General features: G+C 35.6%; 1 protein-coding gene across 9 annotated transcripts in view; it reads left to right on the top strand.

Annotated features, from left to right (window-relative positions):
- The window catches only part of LOC150092705 (uncharacterized), a 583,346-nt gene that overhangs the window by 435,300 nt on the left and 122,225 nt on the right, over positions 1–25,821 (top strand). For all 9 annotated transcript variants that reach the window (XM_090414335.1, XM_090414343.1, XM_090414339.1 and 6 more), the window contains one exon: positions 20,672–21,370. In XM_090414335.1, coding sequence (XP_090270461.1) covers positions 20,672–21,370 — 699 coding nt within the window. The remainder of the gene's footprint in view (positions 1–20,671; positions 21,371–25,821) is intronic.

The raw sequence follows: 25,821 nt of genomic DNA on the forward strand, positions 1-25,821 counted from the left end.
TTAAAATATTAAACATCGAAGCTCTGTGATCAAGCCCAGAATACTTAGAGAGTATACACAGAGAATAGACTAAGTGTGGAGTTTTTCAGAAGAGTGAACAACTTGTAACGAAAGAAAATGTATTGCATTCAGAAATGAAAGGCAGAGACAAAAATAATTTAACCTGAAACAAATGAAGTCTTCGAAATGACCAGGACTTCAGAGAGGAACGGGAGATAACAGAGATATTTGTATGGTATCTGAGGGATGGAGCCTTCAAAACTTTTCTTGGGTTTTTTTTTTTTGGTGGGGATGGGTAAAGTCTTGGGGTGAGTACTTGGCTCCGCATCTCTCTCTCTCTCTCTCTCTCTCTCACACACACACACACACACACACACATACACACATTTAACATTTTTTAACCACAGATCTTTAGGACCAATATTATAACCATCGCTGATCCATAATAAATCAAATGTTCTTTTCAGTTTCGTAACTGATTAGACAAATTTAAAATCAAAGATTTATTATAAAAATGCTATACAATGTCATTTACATAAGGAAACCTGCTTTTTTTGGTAAAAGATTTTATAGATTGCGAAAAGCTCCTGGCATCCATCATAATTGTACTAAGTATGACTAGGTCGATGAAAACCTCTTCACTTGTCTTAAACTAAGATAAATAAAGTTGGAATAAGGAAACTCATGATTTTTAGGTCATTGCCAGGGATACTGCAGAGCTGTGGTGTAAATCTGAAGAGTATTCACCAGTACATGAGAATTATTTCTGAAAGAAACTGCAGTTCAGCGGCTGAGAAACTGATGTAAGAAATGTATCTCGCCTCTCTCGTGTGTATATATACAGTATATATATATATATATTTAGAAATATTCGACTTTCAAATACTTAGAGCTCCAGTACCAGTTTTCGTGTGCAGCGAACAGAACAATTAGAACATTCTGACCTTCAGCTTTGCTAGTACATGAGGTAACTACTTTCTCCCTTTTAGCAAATGTTAAAAACAATTAGCCGAGAGAAAGAATAATCATTTATTCTTTTCAAAATAACCTTTGCCAATTTCCCAATGATTCCCTGACAAGCAAAAAAAAGCAAAGAATTTTCCTTAGTAAAAATCAGTTGGGACTGATTTAAAGAAAATATGATGATTGAAAAGAAAATGTGAGGATTGAAATCGCATTGCTTCAGGTCTTTTTAAAAGAATGCTTTTTAAATACGATGCTTTGCTTTTATTCTTATCATTCGGGCCAATTAGTAGAATTTATTTCTGTAGAGCCATGCTTTATATTGCATAGCAGTGTGAATTCTAGAGAATTTTTGAATAAAACACCTCGTTAATGTTAGTACAAATTGGAAGGATTTCAAGAAATAAAGTCAAATGAGGAGAAAAGTGCAAAGGAAAGGACAAAGAAGCAACAAGTGAGGTGTAATTCTTTTCAGTGATTTGTGTCCACTTACAAATCACTCAAATGAGTTCACTTAATACCTTCATTGGGCCACACAGACTAGACAAGAAACATTTGGGCGGATCTCAGCAGCTTCAACAAGTCTATTGAAGAATGTCATTTTTACCAAAATTAGCTGAGTTAAAAGCAAATCTGACATTAAAAATAGCCCAGTTTGACCACCGTTTCTGTGGTCCTCATCAGTCCTGCGCTACGGCATTATGTGTCATTACGGCACCGTGCCACGAGTATGGCTCATTGGGCTCGGAAGTATGAAAAATGTCCGCCCCTTAAATGATGTGTGGATTGCTCGTTCGCGGCATCTGTGGACTATTGTGAGCAGGCTACCGGCTTACGACAAGTCGGCGGAGCACAAAAATGTATGCACATAAACATGAAGCTGTCGGCCCCATTATTATTACTTTCCGATGTGGGATTATGTGGGCTAGTAGAGGAGAATGCAGCATCTCTAGCCCAGGATGAAATGAAAATGTTGCCCCTGGGTTGGACTGACATGAGAAGTAAGTGATGGTAGACGCCCTAAACCACTCGGGTTTATGGCTACGGCGGTCTTTATGTAAAGTACTGCTTGTTAACATCCATTGATGGGTGTAGATAGGTTTTTTATGAGGGCCTCTGTTAATTTCTTTCTCTCTCCCTCTCTCTCTCTCTCTCTCTCTCTCTCTCTCTCTCTCTCTACACACACACACACGTATTCATTGTACTCCTATGAGAATTATCGGAGTCTGATTGGCAGGTATATCTCTTCTGAAATAAACTACAGACAAAGCAAGCCTTTTGGTTCACAATGAATCATCAGAGAAATTGGATTTGTACGGCATGGATGGAAGTATTAATATACACAAAAATTCATTCAACTAATAATGACTCGCAGAATGATAATGTTATTTATTATCATTGCCTTGAGGAATGATCATTTATATTACATACTAATATATCCTTTGTTTGCCAACTCGTTACAAATCATAATATATAAATCTCTGTCCATTATTAATAATGAGTTTATTAAGATGTAAGGCGTCATATACGTAGTCAAAGAGCAGCATGTAAATAATTAGTCAACTACACATAATAAGTATGCAGGGAGACGGAGAGAGAGGTTCGCGAGCGGCAGGTTACTAACCCCTGCCCAGTGTTGACGAAAACTAAATTTAGATCAATAAATTTTAGTGACAGTCACCAAAACTAAATTTCATCAAACTGCGTTCACAGAGTGGTGCTGTTATATGAATACGAACGGAACATGGCGAAATGGCGAAGACAGCAAACGCTACGCAGTGCTGCGATAAGCGACTTAAAAGAATAAAGGATTGAACTATTAAACAAAACTTTCGTACCATAGCATATGTTGCACCTGTTAAAACTTGTATCATTTCCGATTTGTTTGTTGGTCTTCCAAAGTCTTTTGTGTGTGTGTGTGTGTGTGTGTGTGTGTGTGTGTGTGTGTGTGTGTGTGTGTGTGTGTGTGTGTGTGTGTGTGTGTGTGTGTGTGTGTGTGTGTGTGTGTGTGTGTGTGTGTGTGTGTGTGTGTGTGTGTGTGTGTGTGTGTGTGATTTGTGTGCGTAACTGTCAACTTCACCTGATGTCAGAAATGAAAAAAGAGACGCTACTAGGTTGTTATTATATAAAAGTGGAACATATTTGTGGAAGGCAGCCAAGACAGAGCTAAGCTCTAGTGGAATTGAGAAGCTGAGATAAGATAAAAATATAGATTTAATATTTAGAATTTTGGGGCGTTTCCAACAAAGATTCCTTCCGCCAGTTAATTGAAAATATTAATCTTGAAATGAGTGAAATAGTTATTAATTACAAATAATGAGCGGATCAATCTGTGTTGGATCGGGAGTATCGTTATCAGTCATGTAGATTATCCTTGCTTGCCAACACTGAATGAACGCTTCAGTTATGCATTAAGTTCGTGCTAAATCCGATTTAGATGAAATATTTGTCTATTAACTTTGTTGACCTCCTGGACAAATGCAAGAATTCCATCGCATGAGAATACTACTAACATTACTATTTATTTTAAGCAATTTCAATGATAGAGATAATGAAAAGATATATTTAGCACCATCGACATTTCATTTTAGCATACGGTAACACAGTAGATCTCTTGTCCGGGAATTATCTTGGCACCTGTGAATGACATACCATAACGAGTGGCCTTGAAGCGATTAAGGCGCAGTACTATATATCAGCAAATGTAGAAAAACATTCAAAAGAAGTTGACATTAGAATTTTCACAAAATCTTCGTTCTTTCTTTCAGCTGGACTTTTTTTGGGATTAAAATACTTTTTCATAATGGATATGGAATTGCGACATCAGTGACGGAAACTAAAATATTATACGTTGTCTTATTTTGAACTTTTTTAATATTATTTCCTTTTCTGTCTTTCTTTGCTTTCGCAGTTATCATTTGGTATAAATTTAGGAGAAACAGATATTAAGCACTTAAAATTTAAAATTGCAAAATTAGCAATTAAAATGCTGTAAATATATAATACATAGTTTAAAGTAGCAATACTCTCAGTACTCTATAATGAAATAATATAAACCACACTTTGAAAGTTAAAAGAAATAACCTTTCTATTTTATACATCTTTTTCCCGTTTTAAATATATTTTACTCCTGACATTTTACACGAATTTTATTAACTGCAGTCCACCAGGTTTCTAGAAAACACTTTTCTCGATTCAGGCAGTCTAGTGCACTGCTTCCCAAACTTATGGATATAAAGGCCCCTTTGGAAAAATTAAAATATTTCACGGCCCCGTCGAAAAAAAAAATCGTAATATAGACGTATATTATTCTAATATTTATTGTATTTATATTCAATACAAAACATACACAGCGAATATTGCAAAAAATCAAATGCAAATATTACATTTTTAGCATTTTACATACATTTGACATGGCACACTTAGTCTTAAAATATTTTAAATTAGTTTTCATTATTTCACGGCCCCCCTCAACAAAACTAACAGCTCCCAAGGGAGCCGCGGGCCACAGTTTGGGAAGCGCTGGTCTAGTGAATAAAATCTTCGCTCTCCAGCCTATAAGCTGAAAGTTTTGAACCCTCTCTGTATGGACATTTGAATGACAATGTGAATGACTTTAAGGCAGGTTATTTTCTTCTCCTGGTGCAAGATCATTGCTTATTGGAAGCCTGAGGTAGCTTAAAAGGTAGCAAGTTTGATATCCAGAACAGAGTTATCTGTATCACCTGATCCTTAACTCGCCCATGATATTACTTATAATGATTATACTATAGGTTTACAACCTTTTGTGGACGGGATTCACATAAAGAAATATCTCTTTTGCATTTTCAATAACCCAACTATCAAAACGAATAATTGAATTTAGGTGTTTTAAACGATGTCCTCTTTCGATAACTAATAAATAGCCATAAATAAGGTTCATATGTGCATGTGGCCATGTTAAACTCATAAATATTTAATGACTGCATTCGGCTTCAAGGGAATTTCCTTGGAATTCTATATTAGAGCAACGATCATGAATCATGACCGATATTTGAAATAGTAAGAAATGAAACTCGGTACATTTTGTTCTAAAATCTATTTTATTATTTCACACTAATATGTTTCACTTATTTGTTCTCTCTCTCTCTCTCTCTCTCTCTCATTTTCCTTCTGGTGGTCATTTATTTGCCGCTTCACTCTTTTTCCTTTCGTGTGAACCATATTGCTTAATAGTTCCATGCGCAGTTTGGGAAAATAGAAAGAATAAGAGAGAATAAAAGAGTGCTATTAGGATATAAAATTACACACTATTTTCTTTTTTGAGATGATCGTTTACGAATAATAGACAGAAGTAACAGAACGACAAAGGCAAACTCTTAAGCATAACAAAACTATTTAATATTTAAATATAGTATGATCAATTACGCTTAGCGAATGTTAAACTATACAGGATACAACTAAATGAAAATGAATCCTTTCATGCTTCATTATAGAAAGTTTAATAAAAGAAATTATCTAATTTTTTTGATCGCAGAAATGTCATATTTAGATTTATGTACAGTACGTGTGATAAAATCTTAACAAGCAAGCATTCAAAGACAATCCAGATGTGCTCTTGTGGAATTCTAACTTTGCCCACTTCCGTGAGAAAGTAAAGGTTCTTAAACTAACAAACACTTCTCATGGAACATAAGGGTACCAAAGGCAACATTCCACTAATATGTAAGTACATAGTTCGTATTAAATTATGTAAACCTTGTTTTGTAATGACATTGTAAATAAGAACTCGATGTTTCACAATGTATGACATATCTTCTAGTGCGCAAAGTTAAAAAATATATAATAAAATCATCCAACTCTCTTGAGGGATCATTAATTTCACAAGAGAGGTTGGTGACTTGATGACACACACGTTATAATCGCTGTCCCGAGCGTCGGCTGATGTAAACGCATGTTTGCTCATCTACTGACCCACACAGGTATTCCTGAGGTCAGATGAGTTTAACAGAGGTGGTCGGTCAAGAGCTGACTCACACGGTTATCCACACTAATACATGCACCGCATCATCAATTATCCGAACTCGATAATGGTATCCGCAAACGTACGTGCGCAAGAGTCCTTGGCTAAGCGCTAACGCAAGATTTGTCGTGTATGTGTGTGTGCGTGCGCGCGCGCGCGGGCTGTGTTGCCGTGTGGGTTTGGGAGACTGGTGGGATAACGATTTATTGAGATCTGATGCATCGGGTGGTTTGTTTGGCTGTTTCTGTTTTGCGTTTACACACGGGGTTTCGAAATATATTTCGCACTGCAGCAAAATTAAAAAAGTTTGTATTTGTATCAATATTGGAACGAAGTTCTAGATTAAAAGGAAAATAGGTTGACGTAATAGAGGTGGAAAATAAATAAGCACGTCCAAAATATTATGTTCTGTTCCTTTTGGAATATTTATTAACATCTATTACAGTTCATCAACACTGATACATTTCTAACGTGATATAAATTAGTCCTTTTGACACACACAATGCGAAATAAGTCTTTGGCTAATGCTTACTTAAGAAAAGCTTTTTCTGTGTGGTTATTAGCACTGATAAAATTGTTGCGGTACAAAACAAAACTAGAAACAGTTGAAACGGTTTTTAAAATAAGCTACATTAAGATTGTTTTTTTTTCAAACTAGCTATCCTTCGGAAAAGTCAGACTCTAATTAATATCTCAGAATGGTCAGTGATATTTAATGCGTATTTCTACGTCGATATCAATTATCCTGAACTTATTAATATTTTTATCAGTCATAATTTGTTCTATCCTTGTAATTGCAAAATATTAATTTAGCATAAACTTAAATCCCTGTTTTCAGTCATGCGATCTCATGCAGAGGATGCAAAGTTCTCTTCTTGAAAACTTTGCGGTTTCTACATCCATGTCAATCAACAAAAATCTAGATGTAGAAACCGCGCTCGCTCACACACACACACACACACACACACACACGTATTTTTTCAGACAGGTATATGGTATATTTGGGGCATAGTATTAACTGTTTGGACATTGACCTGAAGAACAACCTTGATTTCATCCCTATTAAGTGAAGCTAAAGAAACAAAGGTTTTTCGCATGCAAATTATATTTAATGCTTTTCTATACTGAGAGAGAGAGAGAGAGAGAGAGAGATGCTGTTCGTAGAGTCTGGTATAATTGAAATACACTCTACTGGAAGCAGCAAGAAAATAACGCGATATATACAATTAGGTTGGAAAGATCTGGTTCTAAATCCTATCTACGATTTAAGGAACCATTACAAATACTTTTCCGGTGAAATATCTGATCTTATACTAAGATGACAAAGGGTTCCTCCCCTGAGTTTTTACTCCCATTAAAACAGATAAACCAGCCAAATAGCACACAAAATTCACAGACATATAGCCTTCTAAACGACATTTATCCTTCGGGTAGAAAAGCTAAGTTCAATATGCTCTTATAAAAGTTCAGAGAACTTTTATAAGAACATATTGAAGTATAGATGAAAGGGTATTTCTTTTCACCTTAACTCGTATTTTTAATTCCGGCTGACGAAAACACACAATTAAGAAACAGAATATACTGGCCTCGTAGAATGAGTTGCCTTTTCGATAAGTCTAAGCAATTTCAGTTCTTTTGTTTGAGTACATTCCTTTCCATTGCAGTAGATTTTTTGCTAAACAAAAGTTCCTCGCTTCTTATAATCTTATTTCTATTTCGCTTTTGTTCTTTGCATCTTCTTACGTTGAATTATTGTTTTCGTATTACATATTTTAATTTATCACTTTTAACACATCTTCACAATAAGCATGCCGCCAATCATTTATCTTATTTGATTTATGTGACCTCGACAAATGAGAGAAGTTAGCTCGGTTTAGATATCAAAAGCTTTGGATACACGAAGTTAATACAGATAAAACGAAATTAAACAGGATAACATAAATTTACGTATGCGCAGATTAAAGCATAAAAATAACATTCATCTTTTGAAAAAAAAAAAAAAAAAGGTTTTAAAATAATCCGCCAAATAAATAAAAGACCTACGTTAAATGCCTGTAATCCTAGAATTTCTTTTTAATGGTAACATTTACCATTAACACACAATTCATACGTTAAAAAAATGTCATATCATTATTTAAAAAAAAAAAATTCTATAGAAGCGCCATACTGCGAGAAACATAGGAAAGCATATCAAACAGTAAATATACGATTCAATACATTTAACCATGTAAACCATGTTAAATAAGTTTACGTCTCTAATGATACGGAATATTTTTAAGTTCGATACCTCATCATTCAACAAAAACAAAAAGCGAAGCTAAAAATACCTTAAATTATCAATAGGAAACAAAAACACGAAACATATATCAAATTTCTCTTTGTTATTTAATGATCGCTTTACAATATGAAGCCTATGGCAAGCGGAATGCATTATTCCTTTCTTACGTCTTAAACATATATAATATATAACCTCTTTGACTAAAGGTAAGACCAAGTTGAAATGTGTGCTTTGTTTTCTAATCCTCATTGCACTTGCTATAAAGTGTTCACTTCTGATGACCGAAAGAAAGAAAGGAAAATAACAGAAAGAAAACTAAAAGAGCAATAAAGTCTATTTAAGAATGCATCCTAATGCTCGCTCTCTCTCTCTCTCTCTCTCTCGTTACACATTCTACTTTTCTTAATATCAAATAACTGGGTTGTTGGAAATCCTCCGCCTTTTAAATTGGTTGTCGTAAGCGAGCAGCTCTTCCATTAATGGGAGGCTGATTATAAGAAAGCCAGGTAACGGTTTTATCTGATTTACTTGGTATTCGCGAGAGGACGTCCCGACTATTAGCTAAGATAAATCAAAGATGACAGTGTAAAAAGTAATTCATAAGTTACCGGGGAATGCTGTATTGGAGCTTCAAGGTGTGTTCCAATTAATCGAGTCATTCTGTTTGGCTGCCAGTTATGACCTCCGTGGATGACCTGCAACCTGTTCTAGAAGCCATTTCGTCTAGCTGGTAAATGTAAGCATGATTAGTCTGATATGTAATAGAAACATGCACAGAAGACATTTGGAAATAATTGCTCTCTTGAGTAAAAATTGACAAATAGAAAAATTCGTTCTCTGGTGGCGCTGTCCGTCTTTATAGCGTTATTCGTAATGGAAGTCGGTTCTAAATATTACGACAGGAATCTCTCCACTGCAATATACTTTTAAATATCCACTAAGAAAAAAATGTAAACAATATTTTCTCTTCATCTTCTTATTTTTTGGCAAGTATATTGTTTAATTTCTTGGATCGGATTTTAACAGCTGTAAGCAATGGATAGTTGTTTTTTTTTTTCCTTAATCTTCAAGACATCGTCCCTTTTTTCTCTTGTATAGTTTCAATTATTAACCTCTACTACCGCAAGAAAACGAAACGTGTTTTGATTGCCGCTCACTTTTCATTTCGGTCTTTATTTCTAGTTTAAATTCGTCCAGGGGTTGAATATTTCACGAGAAGTTAGAATATTTTAGGTTTACTTCTGTATCCATTAAAATAACCAATCTGAGAGAAGAAAGATGAAAATAACCTTTCGTTTCTTCTCTCTCTCTCTGCCTTACGGTTGCTATGTTTATTGTTTAATTTCTTTAACCAGCTCTTATTTCTTTTTCCTGCCTCCTACTTGCTAGTCGGCTGAGCCAAACGTAATGAGTTTTTATCCGCAGTCGTCATCCCCTAATTCTATTTCCCCCCCTGGACGTTCGTTCAATTATTCACATCAATTCCTTAAAAAGAACCAAGAATTACAAGATCAGTGTTTCTTAGCACACACAACTACCGAAGCTCAGGTCGTTGGAATCGTCTTAAATGGGGGGAAGATTTCACACAAGGTGCTATTAGCAGCAACTTGAGCGCTTCTCTTTTTCCTAGCTAATATAATAAGGGAATTATAGATCTCAATAGTAGCTTGTGTAGTGTATTTAAAACACTAGACTCTCCATTAGGGCAATGTACTCTTATAAATCTCAGTTTGGATAACAATGATGCTTTTTATTTCTTTTCTTTTTTTTAAGTCATTAAAAGTTGAGTATGTCTTGTTCTTTAAGCTCTTCAATTAAACTCGTTTGCTTAATTCCTGTATAATTAGACTATTTTAAGTTTTTAATGTAGTATGTACTTTAGAAAAGGTTGAAATTAGATTCTAGAGTTAAATTAGTAGAAATTCTTTGTTAGATAGTACCTACCAAGTAAAAGATGTTTTTCAACATGGAGATTGCATAACAAAAACGGGTTTTTTGCCATCAATGTATAGAAGATGTTCTAATTCAGAGCTGTTGCCATATCTTTACCTATTTGTTATGTGAATTCTAGCATACAAGTATTCCTTTACTCTGAAAAGAATGCTTTTTTAAAAATCACGTAAATCAGTCAAGCATGAAGCGTTCGCTCTATGATTATCATTGTTTATTTTCGAATTGCATTGTTTTGAATTACAGTTGAAGTAACCGACTCTGTTCTTCTGGCCTGTTTTAAACCAAAGTGGCCTTAATAATCAGTCTGTTTGAGGGATTCTTCACGTCCCAGACGGGATTCGAACTCGGCTCTTTTCTTTCCAACAGCAACTTTGAGTTGAGAAATATCTCTTCGACATGTTATAACGAGTGTTTTCAATATGGTTTTCATTTTACTAAAAAAAAGAAAAAAAACTCAAAGAGCTAGATCGGAAGTGTAAGGAAAGGGAAGGAGACCTTAACGTTTGATTTTTTTTTTCTCCAAGAAACTGAAGCATGACAAGGCGATACGAATGAGTGCACTAGTACGGTGTAGAATTATTAGTCGCATTTCTTTCATCTTTCTGCTTTCATACAATTTAACAAACGCTTTGTTCTTATTCACTCATCGCTAATGCATACGAAATTGAACTTAGCAAACCTGCACTAATGGTCGGCTGAAGTGTCTGCGATGGTCAAGGACTTCTCATTCGATTTTCCATCACTCACAACCAGCGGTAGTCACTATTTAAAACAGCGTCCCTCTAGCGGTTAATTCCAGAAACTTTTTGAAATATACCTCATACATATTTTATGTCCGCCAGTGTTTTAAATTTCAGTGCAACATTGCTGTCGATGAAATCGAAAGAATTACAAATAGCGATACCGGGGTTAAATGGTATTTTTTCCCCCAGAAATATCACTATTACTGTGTGTGTGTGTGTGTGTGTGTGTGTGTGTGTGTGTGTGTGTGTGTGTGTGTGTGTGTGTGTGTGTGTGTGTGTGTGTGTGTGTGTGTGTGTGTGTGTGTGTGTGTGTGTGTGTGATGTTCTACTTATCAACTTTTCCTATGCTGTTAAAGAAAATGAAACGGATCCATTTTGCTCTTACACTAAATATTTGTAATATGAACCAACGAAACCCATCCTGCATGTGCTGGTTGACACATGGAGAAAACAAATTGCTATGGTTTTATTGCAAGATATATTATTACTCTTATTAATTTATAAGAGTGAAGTATAGATATTGACTTTTATATTTCTTTTAAAACAAGTTAAAATGTAAATCTCATCTCGGTTTCCCCGTGCATGTCTTTTGACACGCATGTAGTAAATTTTGGAGTGTCGTAATTATGAACTTAACTTTTATAAGATTGAAATAATTTTCATTGCTCATCTAAAAACAATGGTATGTGAGAGAACATTTGCAGGTAGTTTTGGTTTAGTTTGTGGTTTACTTGAAGTCTTATTTCGTTGTGTCCAGTTTGTTAGTAGACGCACACGTTTCTTGAAACAGAAAAATCATCCACCTAAATCATATTAGTGATAAAGAGAAAATTCTAGTCAAGTAAATAATTTTTATTAATGAAAAAAAGTTGTGATAAAATCTTTTATCAATGGGTCTTAGACGGGTTTGACCGTATGTATTTGGATTGGGAACGAATTAAAGAAAATGGCGGTGGGAGGCAAAAAACATTTACGGGAGCCTACATTATAAGAAATGGCATTATGTACTTTCACATGCTCATAATCTCGAATGTATCACGCACGCACACACAGAGGTCACACATCTTGAATGCAACGAGCAACCTATATTTGAACGTAATATAATTTTCCTTATCATTATCACCATTTTCTGGTGATAACCTATCATAATGGAGTGTACCATGTTTCATGAAAATCTAAATACATTTATTACTTCATGACCAGTTTCCAGTTAACAACTTTCTTCCAAACTGTTATTTATCGAGTCCCCGATTTGATAAGCTCTTACGTTTCGATCCTTTTCATATCGAAACGGTCACGCGTTGCTAGATAACTGTCCTACTTGGTTGTTGAATGGATGAGGCTGGACTAGTAGTTTGGACCTTAGCAGACCGAATTATATTCTGCATTTGCTGATATTACGTGCACAATATATAACTGTGTTTTGCATTTATTAAAACATAAAACAGCTGAATAAGAGAGAGAGAGAAAGAATTAATAACAAAAAGAGTTATTTAATGAACAGCCAAAAGCATAACTTTCCAAAATCTCAACTGTTCCCAAGTTTTCTATTTTTGCCACTCCTTCACCCTTAATTGTATTTATTATTATTATTATTATTATTATTATTATTATTATTATTATTATTATTATCATCATCATCATCATCATCCTGGGTCCATATTAATAAATCACACGAATAAAAGTAAAGACATTTAATACTATTTAGATATAAGAAATTTATAATCGGATTTCTAATGCTTTAAAGCGATTATATTTACTTATATTTTCCTACTAGTTAAACAATTTTATCGTAGCCTGTAAATTCTTTCACAAATGCCCCCCACCCCCTTTTTATTTGATCTTCTTTCATACTTGCAGAAGTACAGTTCCTTATCGTATACACATATTTCATTAACCTACAGAAATGAATATATAGAAGCTTGAAAAATGTCTCAACTATTCGAAATGACTGCTAAATAAATTGACATGGAATAAATTTAAAATGTTATTTAGTTAATTTAAGTCTCCACAGTTTGCTGCATCCTGCTCTAAAGAAGAGATTCAGCAACTAAGAAATGTTTGGCAATATATCTTAAGAGTAGGCCTATTTCACGTAGCCAACCACTTCAGCGACTCCTCTTTCAGGTCACAAATTCTTCCCCTGTCATTAGTCACCTGGTCACTGTGGACCTCGCTTTCCGGTCATAATACAATTTGTCACCTGGCCCGAGAGAGAGAGAGAGCTGAAATTCGTCGTTGACGGGCAGTTTCCTTTATTGGTAGCTCTCGCCTAAGATGTTTGCCCAGCGTTGTCATAACGGATTGCTTAATAGTTTGAAGACGGAACGTCACACCCTCGTAGGAAAAGGACATTAGTTACCTGTTGGTGGACAGTACTGCTCGTGAGACAGTCCTCCTAGAGTGGCAGCGATAAATCTTCGTGTATGAGGTCGATGGTGTGAAAGGATAGGGAGAGCGGAAAGATGTATTGAGGGAAATATCTTATAGCTCCAATAATAGCCTATGGGTACACAAAACGAGATTACAAGCTCCAGTGAATCCCTTTAATGATAGGCATGGCTATAGATATCTACCCCCTCTCCCCTTCTATTGCATAATTCTGTTTGCTCACATAGGCGTATCGATCATGTTCATCATATTAAATTCAGTAGACTACTATAAGTAGGCTTTTGACATGCATTTCTTGCTGAAATAAAATTCGAGGTTGTGAGTTCAGTCACGAGTTTAAAATCGGAATTTTAAGCATTGCCTTAACAGTAAATACCGAACATTAACTAAGATTAATATAAAAAATAAATGAGCGCTGTAATTTGGCATTTTAAAGAAATAGCTATTAACGGGTAAAAGAACTTAGAGCAAATATTCATAATTTTAAATGACGACTTATTTGTATATTGCGATATTGATTTTTTTTTTAATTTTTGAAACCATGAATGTTTGAATTAGCACCGGTCCCTCTACTTAAAATATTAAACTTCCAATCTCTCTCTCTCTCTTGCTCGCTCTCTGACAGAGGAAAACGGAATCAGCAGGCCTCAAGAAATAGGATTTTTCTTCTTGGAAACAACATAGGATCAAAAAGCATTGAGACTGACTCTGAATTTTTTGTTTCTTCTCTGTATCACGTACATAAGTAAGTGCAGTGGCATGTCCTGGGCGAGTTATTCATATATAGTTAAGGTGATTTCCTTCTGTGGGTTTTATCATTAAGTCAGTAGTTTTACAGCATGTTTCTATAATCGGAATAACGTTGAAAATCCGTAAATCCGTGCGTGCGTGTGCGTGTTTAAATCTCACATTTCTTGATCTCTGAGAATTAGGAGCACTTTGTGGGCATTGAGTTTTATGTAAAAATTGTACAAGAGCAATCAAAAAACATGAATTAATGTATCGCTGATAATGTAATGAGCCCTGCAAGAGTTGTAAAGTGCACAGTTTAAATATAGACCACTATCTATCGAAAGTGATCAGAACCCTGAACTTCCTTCAACTGCTAAAAATGAAGAATTCGTGCTTTAAGTGTGCAATTTCATAAGAAATGACTGATCATTCTTGAACTGTCCAAAGAAAATTTCTTATGATGCACTACTTAAACAACCAACCAAACACCACGCCACCATTACAACGCGCCTGCTCATTTAGTCCAACTTTTGCTGCTTGTTTAGTAGTTATGTCCCATTTTGTTCTTCTAGTGTGATATAAATTCCTGTTCACTGGAACATAGCTCCATATGACTTTTTCTCCTTCAAATAAAAGAACATAATAAAACAAAGATTTGCTGATGTTGACACAATTAAAGAATATACGCTAAAAGAGCGTTTATTGATAATGAACAACATTTGAAAGGTGTTTCTACTAGTGACAGACTCACTGGAAGAAATGTATCACTAAAGTTAATCCTACTTTTAAGGAGATTAATATTCAGACACTCAGTGCATTTTGATTCTTACACAGCTCGAGTCGAAGTGCTTTTTTTTTTTTTCATCTAACTATTGTACACTCAGCATGTAGGTTTCCTATTTTAGCTTTTACTTAAATTAAATACTTCAGCATAAATACTTAGTCCAAACCACTATTTATATAAATCGCAGTGGGAAAATACAGAAACCACCATTACGTAAATCTTCTTGGTTACACGATTATCGTCAACAGATGACAGTAGAAATAAATATTTACATAATTTTCATTTATATAATCTACGTGTTTCGCTGAATACACATTAATTATATCTGAAATATTTTACAAATATTACATAATTAAGCATTTAAATTTTCGTAAAAAATCACTCCATCTGATTCAAAAAAATCACCTGAATACCTGGATGATTTTTTTTAACACTGGCTTTTGAAACACACACAAACAATTATATTGATGCCCATATGCATAGTGGATGCATCAAAATTTTCGGTACAATTCCATTTTATGTTGTTCGATGGATGGAAGAGGGGGGGGGGGAGAAAGAGAGAGATTTATTGCTAAATTCTTTTCATTTCTGCGTTCTTTCTTTCCTTCTCCCTCCATTCGCTGTGTTCGTTTTATCATTAAGTCAGTAGTTACTGCTACATTCCTCGAAGCCAATGGCGTCTATTTTAGGAGAGATGTGAGGCAACAGTTACAAATGAGAGAGCTTAAAGCAATGGACACATGCGCTATTTCGTGCGGTCGGCCTCTATGAGACTCCACATTGCCACTTTCCGGAGCGGATCCAGTCCCCTCCCATTTCCTCCTTTCTCTAAATGAACAAAGTAATAGGTCGTTGGTCACATTTAGGGAGCTCGTCTAGCCCATCTATACAACCACGCCTTCAAGGAAGTGAGTGCTTACCATCATTTGTCTGCTTCAAATTCTTAACATGTTCTCTTTTCTTTCTTATCCTCAAAGGTAATTGTGTAAGACGCCATTTCGTCACTTTGTGTCTCGCTCGTAACAGTCAAACGTAAGAATACATTTGCGAAATAGTTACCTGTTTCTGAGTCTGGTCGAGAACTTAGAGATATTACAACAAACGGACTATTGAACGAACACACTAAATGACAGTTAGAAAACGGTACAAAAAAAAAAGCAAAACAAGTAATATAATGTTTACAAAGAAGTAAACAAAATCGGCGAGAGAGAGAGAGAGAGAGAGCATGAAAAGTGATACAAAAATTGTATTTTTAAGTGATAACGAAAGAATAATATTGCAACAAAAAGTAAAATAGTAGAACCAAATAATGGCTGATCCAGAAATACAAAATGACACTACATAATGAGAAAAAAAAATCAATATTGAAATGGCTAAACATGCGTCTTGCATCCAGTAGTCAAATAATTCGTTTCACACTTAAAACATCCAGGAGTAAAAATATTTTAATTTATTAACAAAACTTTAATAAAAAGCCTTTAAGGATTGTACCTTGGTATTGTAGTTAATATCAAAACTGATGGTCTAACGGACAACGAACTTTTCAGTTCTTGCTGCTTGCTTTTTCTACTTGTTTCTGATGAGCTCTGCAATACATTTATAGAAAATATTTTCGCTGTCAACACAAAAATTTGTGATTCTTGCTTTATAACAACTTTATGTTATTCTCGCATCATAGTATTGTCTAAATCTTTTGGAGTTGACATATAGACAAACTGGATTTTGTCTATATATAAGGTTCTTAGGTTTCTCTATATAAGGTTCTTAGGAACCTTCGTGCAGATGTACGTAAACGTCACTTACGCAGCATATAAGCAAAATAATGCTGTTAGTCAGTAATCGATCGTTAATAGTGTTGACCACAATGGAAAAAACAAAAGATCTTTCGGAGTTCGATAAATGGTTTATTGTGGCGGCTTTATAAACACCAGAGCTGACTGGTTTCTCAAAAAGTAAGATATCCTGGATGTTTAATCAGTGGGAAAATAACCCACTTGCTTGTCTAACAGGCGTAACTGTGGTCCTAAGATAGTCTGTCAGGAACGAGATCGCCACTGTCTGAGAACGCTTGTACGGACAAACAGAACTTACATTGTGCAGAAAATGACCGAAGCATTTAATGAAGGCTGTTGCGACCCATATCTCACCGAACTATGAGCAGGGAATTAAAGAGCATCGGTATTGGCAGTCACTAAAGAAGGTCAACGAACCTCCGTAGCTCAGTCGGTATAGACGAAGCCCTTTAATCGGAATGACCTGGGTTCGATTCCCGTCAATGATGTGAGGAACCTTTATCTGGTCTCTCTTTCGACTAAAGGTGAGTTAGCCGGTCTCATACGGAGGTAAGGAGTTTTCGTCCTCCAGAACAGGCAAACCGGCCTCATGAACACACTTATCTACAGACATAGGACACACCGGGAGGCATAGGGCTAACCACCTTATCCTCGAAGCGGTCGCGGTTTCGAATCGTTATAGGCCATGCCTAATAGGAACGTAACAGGCCTCTAAGCCTAAATACGTGAAAGGAGGAGGAAAGAAAACCAACACAGTAAAAGTTAGCAACTGAGTGGCCGATATGTGTATTTTCCGGTTTTCTGATAAGTTCAGGATACTATAGCATTCGTTGATAGAATCTTTGAAATAATTCATTCCTTTCAGAATTAAAATCAAAGAAATAGTTATGATCGTGTATAACAGTAATAAAAGCACGAACATTAATAGCTATAATCTATTCCTGTTGTTAATTAATAACGAGTATTAACTATTTTTTTTTTACATAAAGCACAGCACAGTGCACAACATAAAATATCTAGGTTTAAGACACCAAACTTCTAGATATTCTATTTAGTAGCAAAACCTATGACACAGCACCACGTATTCATAAGAAAGAAGGAACTTACGGATGCTTTTCTTGAACAAATAAAGGTTGTAGTCTTCGGGAATACTAGATGAGGAAGGCTCCTCCTAATGAAATGGAATGAAATCGGAAGATAAGAAACTGGTTTAGATTTCAGGCTGGAATGCTCTGAGTTGCCCGATAACTGTTCTTGGTTTTTCTCCTCCTCCTCTCCTAACTCGGCCACATGTAGGCCGAGTTAGGAGAGGAGGAATCGACCCTATCCTTCCCTGGTTTTCACCCATTATCCTTGATAGATTTCAGTTTATTAAATACAATTCTTCATTATTTATAACCCTTTTTTCTCTTGCAAATGAGAATAGGATCATTTGTAAACTATGCTTGTGATTTAAAAAAAAAATTCTGCAAAAATTAATTCTAAAGTCTCAAACAGGGCCAGAAAACATGAATCTATTGACGAAAGTAAAATATGTACATTCTTCAGGTAAACCGGGAGCCGTAATATATACTTCCACTTAGCCATCTAGTACTTGAGCAAGCAAGTCATGAAAAAGCTTCACAGCCGTACAATAAACGGACGGCTGTTATCAAGCGTATGTTTGAATTTATTTTCCTAGATATAAGGTTCCACTTATCTTCAGCTTTCGACATTGGTAACGTATAGTGAATGCAGACGTTTGCATAAACAATATAACTGTATTGAGAAACAATAAAATGCCCAACTCACCGCTTACTTCAGGCGTCTCTAGGATGAAGGGGAAAGAAATCCAATTCCATCAAAAGTTTGGTAAAGCGTGTATAAATCTAGGTTGGGGGAAGGCTGAAATATGCAATAAAAGCGAGGAGATATAAAAAAAAAAAGTGTAATATCCAATTCCATTGCCGACATATCGATTGAAAATATGGCAACATTATTATAAATACCGTAAAGGTACACAAGCTGATGTAAAGGATAGTCGCTGCTTACAAGTTTATCTTGGAGACAATGCAACTAGTTGGAAGTGGAAAAAAAAATATTATAGTTTAAATCTAATTCCTATCGGGAAAAGTTAACTTTTTTTCCGATTTGAGATAGTTGAATGTTCAGTGAAACTCGCAAATTATGTAGATATATCCCAATCTCCTGATCCAATTGTGTCGTTTTAATGATTGTTGAAATAGTACCAGTAAGATCAGTTTTAATATTTGGGAACTACAGTAATCTTTATAATTGATACCTAAACGTGTGATGCTATCTTATGTAATCCACTGCTTCAACAGCATGTGTATGTGTATTAAAAATATCGTTATGTGGCCGAATCAAGATATAAAACAGTTTTATTACTCGAATTTCATACTTTAATCTGTCCTAGTCTCTGTCGATATCAAAAGAGAAATGATTGTAAAATGTAGACGAATAATAGCATATAATGAATAGATAAATGGTGATTCTTAGTTAATATACTCTCTTAAACAGAATATATAAATTAAGAATAACTCTTTTAAACAGATATATCTTACCGTTCAGGATATGATAGCGGATTGTAGCTTGTAGGATGGTGTTTAATAATTGCCCTTAGGAAGCTATATTAATCGCATTATCTTCCCTTTCGTTTTAGGCTCAAAGGCTTGTCACAGTCAAGTAATTTGACTTCTTAGAAACCTGATACTGCTTATGATGGGTGAAGGCTTAATCCTACTGCAGTATGCGTACCATGGCTGTAAATCGTGTGTGTTCCATTGGCCGGTTTGCTTTTGCGGGAAGTTTCCATCCCGCAAAACTCCTACCATTCCGTATGAGATGAGCTAACTCACCCTGATCCGAAAAATCATAATTAATCGTTCTTCGTGCGCTAGACGGGATTCGAACCCAGTTCTTTTCAACCAAAGAACTTCGTCTATACCGACTGAGCTACGAAGACTATATTAATGTACTGGTTAATTTAATTAGTTTGGCCAATCTAATTTTTAACAATTTCTTTTAGATAATAACAGACAGTAAAATGTGCTGATCGTCGTGGACAGATCTTAATGTTTTGCTTCCCACTAATAAAATGCGTAAGACAGATTCATGAAAAAGAAAAAGTTATTTTTAAAACTATCATTTTAATGGCTAATATAGCCTACTTTCGTTTAGGAGCACCCCTTTTTTTTACAATGTTATTGGCTCTTTATCCAAAATTCTAGGGCATTACTGAAGTATTATAAAACTAATATAATGAAGAATAAAAAAATAGGAGAAATTTAAAATAATAGTTTATTTTTAGAGGAGTAACATGGGAATTTTTCCAAGAAATAATACCTATGTTATTTTTGAAAGTTCATAAAACTGCATCGTTGAGATGGAGATGAATAGTAGTACTGGATGAAGAGGTGTAATAGTGACCGGATTTGGGGAGATAAAAAGGAATCTTGTATTTCTCATAGAAAGTCTCAGACACATGACCGTTCTCAGCTGTAATTATGCAACAGAGAACTTTCAGAAACTGTGATAATAAAGTCGTTGATGCGGGAAGGGAATCCTGAGTAACAGATGTTCGTATAAGTAGTGTTCAATTACTATCGACTTCGTTGTGCTTACACGAATTCTTATTAAGTATCTTTGGTAATGATTATATTCACAAGGTGCATTTTGAATCCTGCTCAGATTCAGTATATGATTCTAATGTGGAAAAAGTTTTAATTTCTCATCGGTCAATTCCCATTAGTAATTCGGAAACTGTTGTTGTTTGGAATTACGCCGAAGCAGCTGAAGCTATGAAGCTTTAGTGTGTATTAAGAGTGACAGGTGTTCTTTGTCCGAAAAAACTGACTTTCCGAGTGGGGGGAGAAAAACGTGGCACTTCCATATAAGATTCCGAAACTGTAGTCCGTGTCTGTAGGTTATATATTTGCAGGCAGTATAGCTCCTTGTACTTGTATTATAACTTATTCCTGTTCTTTATTGTCATGCGTCTTATATAAGTATTATTTTCTTTCTTTTGACTAGGAAGATGTCCTCTAAACGGAAGAGTCCCCCGACAAAGTTATCGACGGATGAACTAAACAACGGACCACTAGATGTACAGCTGGATGTCGATAATATCAACGACTTAGACGACGACAGTCAAGACCCTGACGAAAGTGACCACACCCTCGACTGTCACTTAGATGATGACGATAGAGTTAGTGGGGACTTGTTGAGTAAACTGGCCGAAGACGACTTTGCAGATGCCATGCAGACCTCCAATAGCATGGCAAACGATGATAGTTTAGTGGTGCACGACCTGCATGTGTCCCGAACGGGTCTCGATGCAGACGCCGATTCCTGTGACAGCTTAGCCAGTGACAATGGAGCACGAACGTCGACCATCTTACACTCTCGCAAACAAAGGTTACTTCAGAGCGTATCATCCGCGCGGTCTGAGACAACGACGACAGACTCTGAGTATGACTCTGACGGCTGTCCGAATGGTGCTCACGGACTTTCCGATGGAGGTCATCTGTTATGTGACCTTCGCAGTTCTCCGAAATTGATGAACCACCAGGAAAGCTTACGACCACATACGGTGCAGGGACATAGCAAACGGTCGATGGACGACGTTCTCAGAAGGCTCACTTCGAAAATGAACAGCAGCGCCACCTTACACGAAACCCAAGGAACCATTGGTGCTTGCCACAGTAGTATGTACAGAGGTTCCGCAGCCAGGTAAGTTCATTAGCTTGTTTCGCTTACTTTGCAATAATCCAAGCAATAATCTCTTTTAGAGAAAATTTTGATTGAACTAATTAATTATAATGAAAAGAATGCAGTTATTCTCATAATTAAACTATCGTTACATGTCTCTGTTACATAAACAGAGATAGCAAAGCTTTAATTTTGATCCCAGACAAAAGTGGATAGCAAAGCTTTCTTCCAGTAATAGAATTCATTTATAGTACAATCTTAATTTTTGAAGGAAAAAAAAATTAAATCACAGCCACTGTACAAGTATAACAAGAGTTCTCAAATTTGCAGTGATATTCGAATCTTTGCATTTTACCAAATGCATTACAGATTCTTGTTATAAAAGTATATCGGGAAAAATAAATTTCTGATGAAGCACCATTCTCCCCCCTCGACACCTGCAAAATAAGAATATGCCACTTCCGTATAAAATTCCCAAATTCTTCAATGTCTGTAGGTTGTATATTTGCAGGCAGTATAACTCCTTGTATTATAACTTCATGTCCGTAAATGGCATAATTTTGAAGCTTCTACTTCATAGTTTTTTATACTCTTTTAAAAGTATAAAAATAACTCAGTTAAGGTGAGTTATTTAAAATTTTTTAAATAACTCACTTTAACTGCCATATTTATTGTAAACAGATCTATTGTATATCAGAATTTGTACCTTTGTTCAACTTAGTGTTTCTGTCTTTGTCATCTAACAACGTTGAATAGCTGTATGAAATTATCATTAAACTCGGATAGTTAATGGCTACCGAGTCAAAAACATGTCTCATTTAATATTGTAATTTCATACTATTGAAGAAAAGCAAAATCTTTTAAAACAAAAGATGAAAATTTTTGCATGCGGCATAATTTCTTAGATTATAAGCAACGCACGTCAATTTCTTTAGTGTTTCAACATGTAAATACATAATAAATAAATAATGCTCATTGTGCAACTTTTTAACAATAAATCGAAGGCCAGTTATTACCATGCTACTTGAATATCACAGCAAAACAATCTTTAATTGCTCAATTCAAAATTACTTGGTATTTAAGCAATCAGATCGGTTTGAAGCAACATTCACTTTCTCACTCCCCCCCCCCTCCATACACACATACACAAATAATAATAATAAACTTCCACCAGATCCCAGATACCTCCACATGTTTCGGGAAGTTGGGGTTTCCCGTAAGAAAATAGATAGAGGAAGATCACTCGATACGGAATGTGTCCATTTTTTTCTCTCCTAATAGTAACTGTCAGTGTATTCGAGAAAAATTTCTAGATGTTTTTGTGAATTTTAATTATGCATAATTAGTGTTTTAAAAATAACCTCATTATACTAAACAGAAAGTGAAACTGGGACTAAATGCGACAAATAATAAAACTTTCGGCACACACACACAAGAGAAGAGTTAATATACTACGACCTCTGCTTAACAATGGAGTCTCCGATCTACAGAAGCTTTCAGCCGTTATGAAACGGACAGCAACACGACTCACTGCAGAAATATTCAAGTAGAAAGATCATTTAAAATATCGAGTCAGCCTCAATTCAATAGCCCTTTCATTTAATTTAGAATACATGGCCTTCCGCTAGAATTTATGCATCTGGCATTTTCTAGAACAACTATCCAGCATGTGATTGTCTGTGAAAGTACTAGTGGTGGTAGTCGGCGGTAGATGGCGTTGGTGTTAGATAATGAAGGTTGGTGGAGTAGTGAGAAGCAGAGTTGTAGAGTAGATGCCTCCCTCGATGAGTCTTTGGACTCCCTGGAGGTGTGATGTAATAATAATAATAATGACAACAAAATGCAGTTTGATTGTAATTTACGGCAGATGCAGCTATGAGGCTAATAATATTCTGGTCATTAATAAAGTGTGTTATATGGCCGGTTTGCAGGATGAAAAATTCTAATTTTTTGGGAACAACCCTGCCACTTTTGCATGAGCACTGAGTAATGCACCTTTAGTTGAAAATAATTTATAAAATCGCATCTTAGCCGAGATTAGAGCTCAGGTCTTTCTTTTCAACTGAAGAACAGATGTAGAGACTTCGTTACGGAGGTGCTCTGAGCACGCTTACTATTATTCTGTAATTGTTTTCCTTTGTTGAGGTGACCTAAATTGTGTGTGCGTGTGTGTGTGTGTGTGTGTGTGTGCGCGCGCGCGCGCCCGTGCAGTAGTAGCTTGCTCCCCCCTGTGAACAGTGTCGCCACTTCCATCAGCAGGATGTAGATTCAGATCTAATGTGGTACAAATGTTTGTGAACGTCATTTTCATGGTAGATGAATTTCGCTATACAGTGCGAGACCACATTTCACGCTCACCAAGTAATGAATGTGCTATAAATTTACCACCTTTCTGTAACTAATTTTATATACTCTAATTTCATCTCAGGGTTAATAAAGATTAATATCATTATAATCATTAATATCATTATAAAGATTAATATCATCTTTGCTGATATTAATCTTTATTGATATTCCCATATTTCCTGACTCAGCAGTCAATATTTCTTTGGCTTTATATCGGAAGTTTGGGTTTTGCCGACTAATATAACATTGCTCTGTTCTTGTATCTGTAGCATTTGTAAACTAGTGGGATGACATGCCTCTATGTTGTATTTCGGTCTAATACTGCTACTTCAGAGGCCCATACAGAGGGGAGCATCCGAAAATTGTGATCCGGGGAACACCATCATTCCTTTCCTTGTTGAATTTCAAGGTAAAATGGTCCACAGTTTTTCGACTATAACCTTGCACAAGGCGGCAAACCTGCATTCGCTACAGCATCGATAAGGGGGTAAGCGCCCGCTATTTGTACTGTGACCACTCTTCTGTCCAATATCATTCTTGGAACATCTACACTAAAACACTCCACGAATAATCTACAATATTGGCAGTTTGCTGAATACTCCCATTCTTCCACAGGTGCCCTACAATCATCTCTTTGTTACATATTATCGCGATGAATCAACCAAATGGCGAAACTACTTGAATGAGAGTTCACTGTTTGTACCATCGCAAATCATAACTTTACTAGGTTCCATTCATCAAGTGATTCTTAAACTCTTTTTTATTCTTTCACTCCCATTAAACCTTTTAGACTCTCCAAACTCCTCATTTGCACTACGTTTAATGCTTTCATAAATTATCAAAATTTCATTCCTATGGAAAACAAGTGTTAATCTTGAGAATAATAGTAATAATAAGAAGAAATCAACAAAATCCAAAGTGTGGAGAGATTCACCTACATTGGTATAGCTCTTCAAGGAATAAGGTGGTAATCCCTCTGCTGGCATTTTATAATGTGTTTAGAACACCTTGCCTGCTTTAGGAATGGAACACTTTACTATACTAACGGGAGAATAAAAGTGGTGTCTTCACTTATGACCGACTGGATGAATCCCCCCCCTTCTGCTTAAGATTGTGGTGCTGGAAAACAATAGTTATCTAGAGGGAAAGTTATAGAAGAGAAGAGGAAGAATTCCCCCCCTTCCCGAAGGAAATCATCCCTTCTAGAGTATGCGAATTTTTCCACTTAAATAACAAAAACAAATCCGCTGTATATATTTCTGTAATTACAATTCAAATTAAAATAAAAAAATAATAAATGTTATTAGTGTAAGAACTGAAATAAGTTAGATTAATAACTGAAGGTCATACCCGACGTTGTTTGAGTCCAAATTCCAATTGATGAAGAGGCAGAGATTCAAAAGATAATAAAGTTATTCGGTTAATAAGAGAAATACATCACGGAGATTATTGAAGTTGCATAAAACCTCCCCCTAAAAATCAGATCGGCAGTCGTTATCATTTGACATACAATACTCCTGATCAACTTAAAACTATACTCGGGATTGCTTTGTACACGGAAGATTATAAGAAATGCCGTTTTGTACTTAGCCGTATTCGAGCTAGATTCACTGGGTAAATGACACAAGTGTAAATGTTACTTTATTAGTCATTATCCTTCGGCGACCGTGTAAGTAGGTTCTGTGAGCGTAACTTAAATATAAAAAAACACGTTTTCTAAATGAGCATGAATAAACTCTTGAAAACCATATGCCATTAACTGTTACAGGACAAAAAAGCCTTTTGATTCCTGCTGCTCAGGAATTTCTTTTAAGTGACAATTTGGATTATATTTGATGCTACAACCCAAAGCCTCTGCCACATTTGAAGCTGCTGCTATTTCTAATGAATTGTGATTGTCCACACACATACACACACACGCGCGCGCGCGGTTGACTTTATCTAATAAAGGTTTTTAGATCCCTCCTCCTCTTAAAACCTCAATCTCTTCCCTTAAACAAATATTCGTATCGACCACTGATAAAGAAATATGTAAGCGTAGGGGAGAGAGTGGACGACTCCACTAATTTCTTTGTGAGAATTGCAAAATGTTTTTATTATTATATGTACTATACTTGAGTGGTTGG

This window comes from Typopeltis vanoorti, chromosome 25, assembly GCF_054136105.1.
Source record: "Typopeltis vanoorti isolate ZY-2024b chromosome 25, IOZ_Tvanoo_1.0, whole genome shotgun sequence".
Classification (NCBI taxonomy): domain Eukaryota; kingdom Metazoa; phylum Arthropoda; class Arachnida; order Uropygi; family Thelyphonidae; genus Typopeltis; species Typopeltis vanoorti.